At 36.3% G+C, this 13556-nt stretch overlaps 1 protein-coding gene across 2 annotated transcripts in view; it reads left to right on the top strand.

Annotated features, from left to right (window-relative positions):
* NALCN (sodium leak channel, non-selective) overlaps positions 1-13556 on the top strand; it is a 197517-nt gene that overhangs the window by 9925 nt on the left and 174036 nt on the right. For both annotated transcript variants that reach the window (XM_065740802.1, XM_065740801.1), the window contains exons 3-5: positions 9001-9084; positions 10552-10691; positions 11394-11522. In XM_065740802.1, coding sequence (XP_065596874.1) covers positions 9001-9084; positions 10552-10691; positions 11394-11522 — 353 coding nt within the window. The remainder of the gene's footprint in view (positions 1-9000; positions 9085-10551; positions 10692-11393; positions 11523-13556) is intronic.

The raw sequence follows: 13556 nt of genomic DNA, 5'->3' as shown, positions 1-13556 counted from the left end.
TCTGAGATTCTGTGATTGAAGAGAGTGTAAGCCTATGGAGGGGAAAAATAGGAAGACTACTTATCACTAGTAGCAAAAATATTTGCAAGACAATTACGAAACAAAGATCCTGTTAACTTTAGTTTTGAGTTTCCACTCTGTCTTAGGATTATGAAGTGAAAGTTATTTGTTGTTATGATAAATTATTTTATGTATCTATATGAAGGAGTAGAATTCTCTCCTATGCTATTAGAATCCAGGATGTTTAGCACAGGTCTCATGCTATTCTTTGGTGGGAGAATGTATTTGATAGCAAACTGTCTTAAAAGTTTAATACTGGAATATCCAGTTAAGTATCTGTGGCAGCTATGATTGCTAGGCTTACAGTACTGATATTCATTACTAGAATAAAGCCTTTCAGCCCTGTGTTTGTTGCAGTTTTGCTAAGCACATATCCATTGCAAGGACATTGCTTTCCAGCCTATTGGGCTCCTGTTGCTAGCTGAATGCTCTGATGCTGTTTCCAGTCGCAGGAAATTTAAAAAATTAAAACTGATAATCATGAGAAAAACAAATAAGAAATTGCCCACAGCATGCTGTTAGTTCATTGTTACTGTCTGGGGGCAGGGTAGAGACTGCTGAACTAAAATACATACACCTGTCTCTATGGTTACTTGCTCCTGGTTTTGTTGGAGTGCTTATTACAGGGAAGTAATGACTCATATTACACAGTGGGGCTTTTTGCACAATTTTTGCCTTTGATTATTAGAAAATCAAAGGCATTTAAATTACTTACTAATCTTACATAGGCTGTATTTTAAGAATAAAAATGGTAATTTCTCTAACTAGTCAATGGGTCATAGAAATTTTTTGTTGGAAATTATTTTTGGGTATGGCTAAACGTGTCCAGTCCAGTGTGTTTGGTGAATTGCTGTGGTGGTCATAATTTAATCACAAAGCTGATAAGAAAATATAAAACATGCAGACTTTCAAGATGCATTTTAAAAATACTCTTTCAATATATAGGATGATATGTTCTTACATAAATAAGAGGCATTACCTATAAAAAGTCACCAAGAAGAAAAACTGTAATGGCATCCACACCCCTGGGTAAGTGAATAAGAGCATTTATGTAAAGCTGTATTTTCATGGGAAAAAAAAATTCAATAATTGTGTGGGGTTTTTAAGGTAGTAACCTCAATGAAAAAAAATATTGAGTACTGTGTTCACCACCACTGAGTTTTAAAAATATTGTTTTCTTATGGCTGTACTAAGATTGTTGCTTCCATAAACTTTTCCTGAATAGAATAAAATAGCTTCATCAGCTTTTAGTAATGCTAATTAACAAATGATAAAATCCTCCCTCTGATAAGGGCCTCTTTGTTATGTTCTCCACCTTTCATTGTTATGGGTGTTATCCATTGAAGGAGAGCAGCCCATGGTGGATTTGGCTTTTGTCACGTGAGTTTGCAAATCAAATCTCCTGGCAATATCTGCTGCTTCCAAGTTTGAGCTCTCAGCTTGAAACATTTGGTTCTGAAGCAGCCCATTGTACCCACTGGAAACCTGACAGCTTTGGGACAGCAGGTTCCTCCTGCCCAAACAGCGTGTTGACTTCTCAAAGTGTTAGAGTACTTCCCAAAACAATCATGCACATAGAACTGAGTAGAGAACTGGGGTCTCCCCGAAGAACTTGAGGCATCTTTAGGAGGTTATGCTAGAGGTATGGTGTCAAGGATTATTCTGTGGTAGAAGGCACCATACAGATTGTAGTAATCTGTTGAAAATAGGGCCTAGAATTTAGTTATCCATTGTGCTATGAAGCTGTCTTGAATATTTCCAAGAAGCAAACATGGGCAACACATCTGAGCAATCTGTTCCAGTGTTATCAGTTCTCACAATAAAGATTTTTTTTCCTTGTGTATGTCCTGGAAACAAGTGCAGCTTCAGGTATCATATTAATTCTGCTCCTGATTAGCCATTTTAAGAGTTGATGAACCAATAAGACATCCAAGGGAGGTGCATCAGCTAGTAAGACAATCTGAATACAGTTGACTGATGAGCAGATGGAAGGGGAAATGAAATGCAGGCTGTCTGTGTAGTAACCCATGAAATCTCTCTGCAGGCCACATTGGCACCCATCTGCTGTGGAGTGGTGTCTGGAGAAAGCAGCTGTGTTACACACTGGTGGAATTTCCCACCCCACAGATTCTGCAGGCATATGAGGTGCTGATAGGGAAGTGTAAGTCCCCTGGTGACTATAGGGGAAGGCTGCACCTGGCAGCTCTCAGTGTTGTGCTGTCTGCATTATGTATGCCTCAGCTGAATTGAGATGCTCTATGCTGATGTTGTGGGCAGGTACAGGAGAGCTGCTGAGGTGTCCCTTTCCTTTGGTCTGTGGAAACAGTTAATCCCTTAGATGTTTGTTTTGTTGTTGGGTTTTTTTTAACTCAAGGGAAGAAATATTGTTTTCGTGTCTGTAAACTTTCTTCAATAGTTTTGTTTTAACATTCAGTTTTAACAACTTCTTTTTAACATTCATTCTTTCCTTTGTTTTATAGTAAATGCTGTTAGAGGATTTCTGGCAAGTAAAATGGTCTCTGCTTGACTTTCAAATAGTCTTGACTCTCACAGTTCACTGCAGGGAATTCTTAAAGTGAATAGTTTTAGGGAATTTATTTGATGCCATAGGTCACTTAAGCAGATGAAGTGAAAATGTGTTTTTCATTGTCTATCTCTGAACAGCCCAATTAATATTCTATTTCTGATCTAGTTTTTTGTTTTTCCAGGTAATTTTTGCTATTATTAACAGCAAGAAAGATGCTGAATAATACAGTTCAAAAACATTTGATTATAATCTAAGAAGTCAAATACTAAATTTGATGAACTTTGTTACATAAGGTGACAAAAATCAAGCACACCTTATATCTGCACATGAGGTTGTTTTTTAATGAATGAAATATTCATGATAATTCCTAAAGTAACCTGAAAATTTCAACGATTTTTTTTTAATTTTATAATGTGATGAACTAATGGCTCTGTCATGATTACTGCTATTTTGTAATGGTGGATTTCATCTTCGTACACTGTGTGTCTCTAACATATTGAATCACCCTCTAATTCAAAGGTCAAGATGACAAGAGCTGGGTTTTGTGGGGTGTTTTTTTTTCATATTAGGATTAGAGTAGCTTTGTTTTATGTGCTATAATATCAAGTGATTTTTTTTCCAAGCCTTTTCTAGTACAGAATGCAAGGTTAATGCAAATACTACATTGTGTGTTATGACAAAGATAAATTATACAATTTGTAACGTGTTCCTTGGAAGCATTTGATGATGGAGAAATTCAGTGCAGTACGCTATTAAATACAAATTGAATTTGTGTAACTCTGTGATGATACAGTAATATTACACAACTGTAATCATTCGGAGTTATGTTTCACAGTTCTAGTTCTACCAACTCTTCCAGATGAATTGCTGTTATGTGGATGTATCTTATAATGGATTTTAAGGCACCGTGAATGAGGACTTTGAAGAAAAGAAGACACACAGAAATGAGAAGTGTTGACCCTCATTTTTGTTTTTTCTTAAGTACAGGCTTTTAAATATACTTTTTTCATTTTGAATTGATTCTGTCACTGTCACAAAGGATTAAATTTGAAGTGGCCCCCCATTTTAAAAGGAGGGGAACCAACTAACATTTGACAAATGAAAAAAATGGGTAAATTATTTTATCTGAGGGACAGGAGAGGAGAATTGAGAACAGAAATCAGGGACAATTTTTCTTCTTGGTGTTAGGCTTTAACTTTTTATTCTCTCATGTGTGAGGACAGTATTGGGAGAGGGAGTTTGCACAAGATTCTCGCTCGAGATCTGTTTTCTTTTTTTCTGTCTTCTGTTCCCACTCTTTTCCCTACAGTGTCTATGTGTGATAAGGCCTTCAAGTGCTTTTTGCATTATAGTGACAATGGAGGGGGAAAATGGCACTTCTAAATTATCATTCCCTCTGTTCCTTCTTTTCCTTCTATTTACTCCTCTGCATTTATACTGCTCCTAAAATGCTAGTAAATGTCAGCTTCCACACCTTAATGCTTATTTGTAGTGCTACATGGAGAAGCCCACAGGGAGATCTGAAAAATTTGCTGTGAGGTGTTGATGTGCTTTATTTATCTCCACAACAGATAGGATCCAGCAACTATAGCAGAGCAAGCTAGCTGGTTGTTCCCAGGCTTGCTTAGGTGTCATCACATTTGTGCCCTCTTTCAGTTATCCTATTTGTCTGAGGCTGGATGAATAAGGTCCACCTAGTGACAGACCCAAGGCTGCAGATCTGCTTTCTGGAGCAGATGATGATAAATCTGATTACCATCAGAGCAAATGTCACGTCACCTTTTTTATTTCACTTTCCCACAGAGGCGGCTGGAAGAGGTGGGAGGAAAGGATTCAGAGAACAGGTTGTAGTCAAGAATGAGAGAGAAAAAGAAATACCCAGAGGCAAGCACGGAGGCAGAGGAGGCTTTTCACTTGCAGTGATTTGTTTCTTATCTTGCAGTGCTCCTGAGAAGCAGGGCAGAAATTATCTATGTGACAGACTGCACTATCGTCCAGCTAAAATGTGTACTTTACCAATGAATTACTGGAATTGCTTAAAAAAATTAGTAGACATAATCAATCTCCAAGCAGACTGCCTTATGCAATTCAAATGTTGATTTCATAAAGCCATTTGTCTTTGGCAAAGTTGATAAAATAAACTTGAATTAAAAGCCAGTAGTCTGGCCAGTCTTCCCTTCTGGTAGATGTTAGACTGCTCTCGTGGTATGACTTCCTCAAGTGAGATATGGCTCCAGGCTGTGGTTCCATCTGTATTTTATACTGGCTCATATTTGGGATGAACTAGGTCTTATATAGCTTTTTTTCATGAATGTGTGTAACTGCTCCTTAGAGCACATAATAATGTCAATTGGTTTATCTGTAAGGTGCTGGCTACAACTGAGAAAGAGTTATTGTTCTGCATCTCAGTACTGTCATATGGGTTGTCAGTACACCATGCTGTGCTTAGTTAATGCACAGTGCTTAGTTATTGCAACAGTGATGAAATTAGAGGAAAAAGTGGTGAAATAAGGAGAGTGTAGGGACGATATTTAGTTTTCGGCCTGTTTTCAAGTATGCAAAGGAACACCAAGATCTGCAGAATTTGAGGTATTCTTTTTTAGTTAAAGTTGTATTGCCATAGCAGGATTAACATGTTCTTTCAGGGCAGAGAATACTGCAATTACAGACTGTCGCGTCTGTTATTTTTGAAATTCCTGATTAATTCAGATGAACATCTGAGAGTAAAGCAGCCCTCTAATCCATTCCATGGATTGTTTACCAAGAATGCCTTTTCCTTGGTTGTCTACTAGTCTGGCAATGCTGCTGGCCTGGAATAAATAAATGCTGAGAGAGAAGATTAAAGTATTATTAGGAGAAACTGTTCAGAGAGACCAGGAATGATGCTTGTAAAATAATGAATAGAGAGTTTATGAAGAAAAGATTGATCCATTTATCTAAGTTATATTGCGACCTTTGAACTTCAGATTTTTTAAGGACTAGCATTAGCTGTTCTGTCTGAAGCAAGGGATTTTGTTGTCTACATAGACTGTATGTCTGTTGGAGAAGCTTTGCTATGTCAGTGTCCACTGCAGACAATAGGGAACCAGCAAATTTAATGGTTTTATGAAGTACAGATTAAGACTCAGCTTGAGGTTTTAGTCTACAGTACTAACCCTTCATCTTTTGCAAATGTTTAGGCCACGTTTCAAATACTTATAAACCGTCATGGTGACAATCTGGGATAGTGTGTTCACAAGAAAATACTAAATCAACCTCATCAATATTTCCAACAGACATGAAAAAATGAGATTAACACATTACATTGCTTTGACTGTTTTAAGTAAAATGTAACTATATGTACTTAATTGCATGTGTTTGTGTTCCATTTCTAAGAACATAATACTGTTTGCTTAATGAACATGGAATTTGAATCCATAGCTTTTTAAAAAGCTAGAATAGAGTGAATGAAACTTGCTGTTTAGTGCTATCAATGTGTGAGTGTTAGACTGTTAAATCTGAGTTAAATTTTTTTTTGTGGAAAGTAAATAGTACTACAAGTCATTATCTTCTTAAAAAAAATTCTGATTTTCACATTAAGAAGGATGGGATTCTGTCTTAAAAATTCTTCCAGCAGCTAATAACATCCCTCTTACATGGTATATGCACTTTAAAGATTTCCCCACCATGTCCACTGCCAGCCAATGACAAGTGGAGAAAAGGATTTAGCCAAGGTATGCAAAGCAGATAGGTCCAACAGTTCCCCAGAATGAGTGGTCGCTGTGAATGTAATCCGGGTGCACAGTGAACTCCCCTCACTGGAAGGATGTGGTGGGGGATGCTGACATGAACTGACATGAGAAGTGATATGGAGAAAGCAGTGTATGGTGATAAAACTGAAAGGGGTCATGACATCCTTTTCTGTAAGGAAAAGGATCAGAGCAGATGCCATCATGCTGTGTGTATTGTGGAGAGTAAAAGCAGTTTCTAAAAAAAGATTTGGCTTTTTGTGAGTACTCATGGGATTATTCAGAGGAGAGTGAATACAGGAACTCCTGCACAAGCTCATGTTCAAATCTGTATAGCACAACTCAGGGAAAACTTCTTGCTTCAGACAAATGGTACTTAAGAGATGAAAGGTGAGTTTTCAGCTATAGAAAGACCAATCATCATCTTTGTTCATAGGTACTATTGAGAGCTGCATGTTGAAATGCCGCTTGAGATTTGTTTAGTGAGTGGGAACAGGGATAAGTGATGTCTGCTTCATAATTACTGAGTGTAACAGCTGAAATAGCTAAGTTTGTTCTGCCCTGGGTGAAGAGTTTCTTAGCTCAGATTCTACTAAGGAACAAAGTGTACTTCAGAAGGGATGGGTTGAAATTATGTTGCAAAGGTTCTTGTTCTGATTGGGAAAGATTGGGAAAACATTATTCCTCAGAGAGTGGTCAGGCCCAGGAACAGGCTCCCCTGGGTAGTGGTCATGGCACAGAGCTTGCCAGAGTTCAAGGAGCCTTTGAAACATATGGTCTGATTTTTTTTTTTTTTTTTTTTTTGAGTGGTCCTATGTGGAGCCAGGACTTGGACTCAATAATCTGTATGGGTCCCTTCCAACCTGGGATATTATATGATCCCATGATACTATGATTCTCACAGTTTGTAGGTTGAAGACTTTAAGGTGGTAATGAGTTAGAAAATGTCCTGAGTGAAAATGGTGTTAAGGTTCTCTGTGCTTTATTTTTAATTTGAAAATCACTTACTGCATTGCCCTTATATTCTTCTTTTGTTTGCTTCTACCCCAAGTAATTTTTGCAACTAAAATAAAACGTTGAAAAAGAACCACATTTTATCTCTATTTACACAATGCATCTTGCTGTCACCTACTGCAAGGAATGATAAATCCTTTCTAGGATAGTGTATGACATTGAAGATATTACATTAAAACAAAATTTCTTGTCTGTGCTTTTCGAGTTGATGAAAATGCTGAGTTGTTTAAAAACAAGTACAGATCAACTAAAATAGCTACCATTGAAATAAGAAACAAAGCATATCAAGCCAGGAATCACACTGCTGGCAAAATTCAGTCCAGTAACATCCTCAAGATTTTTGGGAACTGACAATTGTTTTCATTCGGTTGTATCTATGACAAGTGGATGCATAACACTGTAGCTGGAAGAAGACTTATACATCCTCTGGATCCTATTTTCTGTTTAAGGCAGAGGAGGGCACATTCAATCTCTTGCAAAAAAGTTCATGGGGGAACGGATATTTTGTATGTATCCTGCCATGCATACTTACTGTGAGGAATCATAAAACTGGGTTGTCTGCATTCTTTAGGTTTCGTCTTAACTGGTCTGTGTTTCAGCAAGCTGCACGTGTCTATATGCAATTGATCTCCAACGTCTTCTGTGCTACCACAGCATTCTGTAATTTTTGGATATAATCTACTTAATAAATGTTGGAGGGGTTTTTTGTTTGTTTGTTTTTTGTTTAATGCAAAGGTTGAAATAATAAAACAACACTAATGGATTATAGTTTATGTTGTGAGAGGTGTGCATTGTACATCTTTGGGAATGGCATGGGATGTGGGGATACCCAACTGTGCGAACTGGAGCGGTAATGTAGTGCAATATGGAAGGAACCAAGCTTTGCTGCAGCCTTCACCATGCTGCCTTTTGGGTGTGGTCTCTGGGTTACAACATTGCCAAACCCAAGCTGAAGTGTTATTTTAGTGAGCTAGTTGAAGAAAGTCTAAAACAGAGCCAGAGAACAGGTAGGACGGCTTACAGGTGATCCAAGAATACAGTACTCAATTTTCTTTCCTGAGTTGCTTTTATTCAGTATTCGGTAGTGAAAAGGTATACTCAGAATACCTTATAGTGATTGCAGAGTGTCAATAATATAGAAGTTGGAAGGTTCACCATACTGCTCATTATCAAAGTTTGAAGAAAAAATGGTTTGAGATGATACAGAATTGCTCAGGAATTGTCTAAAACAACTTGAAAACCTCCATTGTGACAAGATGCTGATTAATTTCTAGTCTTTTGAAAGTGGCAGGGCTTTTCTAGAGCATGGATTGTGATTCAAAACTTGTGAGAAAAGAATGTTAAATGATACTGAATTGACAGAAGCTATTGAACAATGTTGAAGTAGTTGGGCAACACAATACCAGGTTGCTAGCATTTCACACTTCATATGCAAGTATCGTGCAATGGTCAGGACAGTAGTGAGTGCAGTGTTCATTTTTATGTGTGCTTTTTAAATTTATATCTGGTATAAATAACAGGCCTCTTGGCTCAAGCTGAGGAGAAGTGTGGTACAAGAATACAACTACCAGAGATGATTTTTCTTTCTTCCAAGAACTTTTGCTTATGATACTACTAAATCCTGACAATCAAACAACAATAAACTTCTTAGCTTTATTTTCTGTCTTGTAGGGGGATAGCTCCTATGTAAAGGATCGTTGGTGTGTGTTTGATGGCTTCATGGTCTTTTGTCTTTGGGTGTCCCTGGTTTTACAGGTAATTATTTCACTTAATTTTTTTCAATAAGTTTTTCCTTAATTATGAAAAAAATACGACATGAATAAGTAATTATGAGATCTGGTAGTACAGCTCTAAATGAATCAAGCTGTATGCCAAACTCATTAGCACTTTGATTATGTGCTGCAGCATATCTACGTTAGCAGTTTAGTTTATTTTTGAATATTTATCTTGTTTATTTATTTGTCACCAAGAAGTTAGATGTTAATCTGAAGTTTCTAACTATAAACTGTCTGCGTAGTGAAAAGGAGAGAGGAGCATCTTCAGAGAGCCATTTGTCCCTTACTATTTTGACCTTTCACAGAATGAAAGATAAAGCCCAATGGAAAAAAAAATAGTAATGAATACATTTGGAAACAATGTGATAAATTTTCATAAGGTAATGAACATGGACATGTTGCAAACAAGCAAACAAACATAAAAACCATAAGCTGTTAAGGTTCGGGTGAAATTGTGTCCCAATTGGTAGATCTTAACCATAGCCTTTGGAAATAGGACAAATTAAGGACTTTGAGGCTGGGCCTGTAATAATACAAGAACTGTTAGAAGTTCCATAGCAATTGACATTAGGCATAATTTATACACTTTTGAAAAGTTTAAGATACATTGCCATTTTCCTCTTCATAAACAGAGAAGGAATTGGTATACTGTGTACACAAGTGGAATGAAAATTGGTTGCTACAGATATGTACCAGAGGTTACCCTGCCTATGCATTGCCAGGTTCTGCCTCCATTTTCTTAATACTTTTAGCAAATATTAAATTAAGCAGTGACTCTCAAAGTGAGAAATGAGGGTAAAGGCAAGATATTTTTACTGATTCATTGCTGTAAAGGAAGAGCTCCTTCTGGAGTGCCTAACCTGTCAACTTGTTAAGGAAATGGTTCCCTGTCTCAAAGCTTGACTGAGAAATCTGTGTCTTAAGTGGATCTATAGAACATACGCAGTTATGTCATGCTTCTGGAGTTAAAAGAAGAATTTGTAACCATACCGGAAATGTAAGGCAATCTGGATGTACCTACATTTATATAACAGTAAAAGCCTTAGTGGTGTGCGTCGCTAACAGATTACTGGTTTTCATACTGGAAAGTGCAAATCATTCCTTTTAACAAAGGAGAGATAGGACTAGCACACATGCATGCAACTAACACAAACTTATGTGCTGTTCTTAAGTTTTTGAGATAGAAGCATTACAAACATAAGCAGAATATAATGAGTTTATTTTTGATTTTTATTATTGTAACTCAGAAATGGGTTAAAGAGTTTACTAAGATGTTTCTTTTTAAAAACGTGTTTAAAATGAACCATAAAATCGATCAAGGAAAACTGAAAATGAAAATATTAAAAATTATGCGTACTTTTATGTTTCAAAAATTTACATGGATGCCAAGAGGAAGAGGACAGGTTAATCAAGAAAAACTGATTTTTATTTCTATTTTTTTTTGTAGGTGTTTGAAATTGCTGAAATAGTTGATCAGATGTCACCTTGGGGCATGTTGCGGATTCCACGACCACTCATCATGATTCGAGCATTCCGGATATACTTTCGTTTTGAGCTACCAAGAACTAGGATAACAAATATCTTAAAGTAAGTAAGGTGGTTATCTGAAGAACCAAAGACTTAGGAGACTGAATATGCAGCTGAGAGAATGATGCTTAATGTATATTTTCTTCCTGAGTTTTATTTCTGGCCAAAAAAAACAAAACAAAACAAACAAACAAAAAAAAACGGAATTACCAAGTTTTCTATAAAATAATCAAAACTGCCCAATATTTAGATAAATCTTAATGCATTTTGCTAATAACTTTAGCTAGCAATTTTAAACCATTGGGAATAAATTCTTTGATTAATATGACAGCATAGTAATCAAGCTGAAAAGTAATGTGTGTGTGAGTGTTTTGTTATGTGTATGCAGACACAAGCAAGTATATGCACACAAATTCTGTACAACCTGTAACAGTGAAAACCATGATTCTCTTATTTATTTGATATTAGTTCATCATCTTATTTGATAGTTAATTAAATACTATTTTACTAAAGCTAATTTCCACATTTTATTTACTTTTATTCTCCCTTCTGTGTACTGTTTTAACTTAGGGGTTTCGAAATGCTGTGGCTCCCTTTTCTAGCTCTGCCACATAGCAAAAGATCAGTTTTAAGGGCAAATTTTCTGCGAGATGAAACGCTGCTCTCTGTGTGAGAACATTTCCTATTCTACAGTTTTTCAGTGGTGGCTTCACATAGCCTGTGCATTCATTGTGCTGTTCCTTTTTTTTTTTTTTTTGCCAGGCGTTCAGGAGAGCAAATCTGGAGCGTTTCAATTTTCCTTCTCTTCTTTCTTCTCCTCTATGGAATCCTGGGGGTGCAGATGTTTGGAACTTTTACATACCACTGTGTAACCGATGACACACAGCCAGGGTGAGTCAGCACGGGCAGGAGTGACATGGGACTTTTCTTTCAGTTGAGATATATATATAATTTCAATTAGCATAAATGGATGAAAAACTGTATTAAAAAAAATATTTAAAGTGGTACACCAAAATCAATTCCCCAGGATAAATTTGGGGCACAAAAATATTACGAATTACAAGAAAAAAACAAATTTTAAATGTAATGGAGTTTACAAATTAAGGCATTGAGTGGCAGGCTGTTTGAGGAGGTGAGTGTGTCAGGATGCATATAGCTAGAGTGTAAGTGAGAGAGAACAGAGCAGGGGAGGCTCCAGGAGGAACGCTGCTGCTTGTGACTGAGTCATGTCACTAATGTTTTTCCTCAACTCTCAAATGTTCTCCTGTCTTTTCCCAGAATGTATGCATATGAGTCAAGACCTAAAGGGCAGAACTATCCACAGAATTGCGCACTCTTTTTAGGATGACATGTCACTGAGACTTGATAGATGTAAAGTTGAAGAGCCTTTTTACCTAGCCCTTGGAAAATACAATTAACATTCTTTTCTGATGATTAAGTGTACATCACATTTTTCAGCACATACTTATGAATAATTTGAAGCACAGCATAGCCTTTTCTTGCTGGGTTGACCCATATAATTACACTTCTGTGGGTGTATCTTGGATATATGCTTGGCCACTGTTGAGAGTTTCTACTGCATCTATTTATTTTCTTCTTGTTTCTCTTATTTCTTTGGATAGGGAAACGTTAGCTCTGGAAATAGAAGATTTACTTTGGTCAAAATTGGGTCCTTTTATTTCTGTATGGAATTTGTCAGGACATAAATAGAATAGACATTATAAAAAAGAAAACACTGCTTAATTTGCTACTGTGCTGAATAAAAGTTCAGACTATTGTGAAGCAATGCTAAAGATTTTTATAAAATAGGGCCTATAAGCTATCAAGTATAAAATGAGATTATTAAAAAGCAGCTGATCAAAAAAGGTTACAAAATTACTTCAGTATACGTTAGACACTACATAATGTTTTGTTAAATAAAGAGGTGATTGAATTTTTGATATTTTCTTGTTTATTTAGTCAATATTATAGTATGTGTCTGTTCTTCACCCAAGCAGTGAATGGAGTATTTTATTCAAACTTTTCCTCTTTTTTTAAGAGAATGTATTTATAGCACAGATTTTTTATTTTACCATAAATAAGGAAGTATATCTTTGTTAAAATAATTTGTTTGCAGTAATGAAATCTATGATTTGCCTATGTAGTTTAAGAAAGCAGGAAATGGGATAGGTAATACTGGGAAGATTGGGCCTTATGCAATTACGTATATCAATGGATGTAGCCTCTCTTTGTATTCTGTTGAAAAAGATGAAGTGGAACATTATTGTAATTGACATAAAATGAAGTGTTTTCAGTGTAGACTAATGAGCATATAATTTTAAGGTAATGAAAAAAAAAAGCTAATTTCTTTTGCATGTACTGGGTTACTCTCTAAATAGTGTGTTACTGAAAAAAGAGTAGGAAAGAGTTTATGCTTTAATTTTAAGTTGTTGAAAAGCTGAATTACAGGGGAAGGTTAAAACGGTCAAATATCTATGCCAGAAAGTCATTGATCACTTTTCCCCTCTGCAAACCTGATTTCAAACTATAAACGAGGTCCTGTGTGGGGACTATGTTGAAAACCCCTTTTTTCTGACAAGTGCTGCCTCATTTACTTTGACAAATGAATGGTGCGCACACAATAAACAGTATATGTATTTTTTTCTATTTGCATTATACCTCATTTGTGACGTACTTCTCATTCCTGCCCTGAAAACACTTTTTTTTCTTTTTCTTATAATCATAATTATACCCACACTTATATGTACCGGACTGTTTTTTTCATTTCTGAGGAATGCAGGGCAACAGCACTGGGTAGAATTATTCTGTCACCTCCTTGCATAGATCATGACTGACCCTACTAGAGCTGCCTGTAGATTTTGTAATAGCGAACTTGGATTGGGAAAATAGAAATAAAGAATGAAGTAACAATCATACTGCCAGAAG

The sequence above is a fragment of the Cyrtonyx montezumae genome, unplaced genomic scaffold (assembly GCF_038088225.1).
Source record: "Cyrtonyx montezumae isolate F1298 unplaced genomic scaffold, pur_monq_1.0 scaffold_3, whole genome shotgun sequence".
Taxonomy (NCBI): Eukaryota; Metazoa; Chordata; class Aves; order Galliformes; family Odontophoridae; genus Cyrtonyx; species Cyrtonyx montezumae.
The sequence above is the reverse complement of the archived record's forward strand: the minus strand, read 5'-3'. Positions and strand labels throughout refer to the sequence as shown.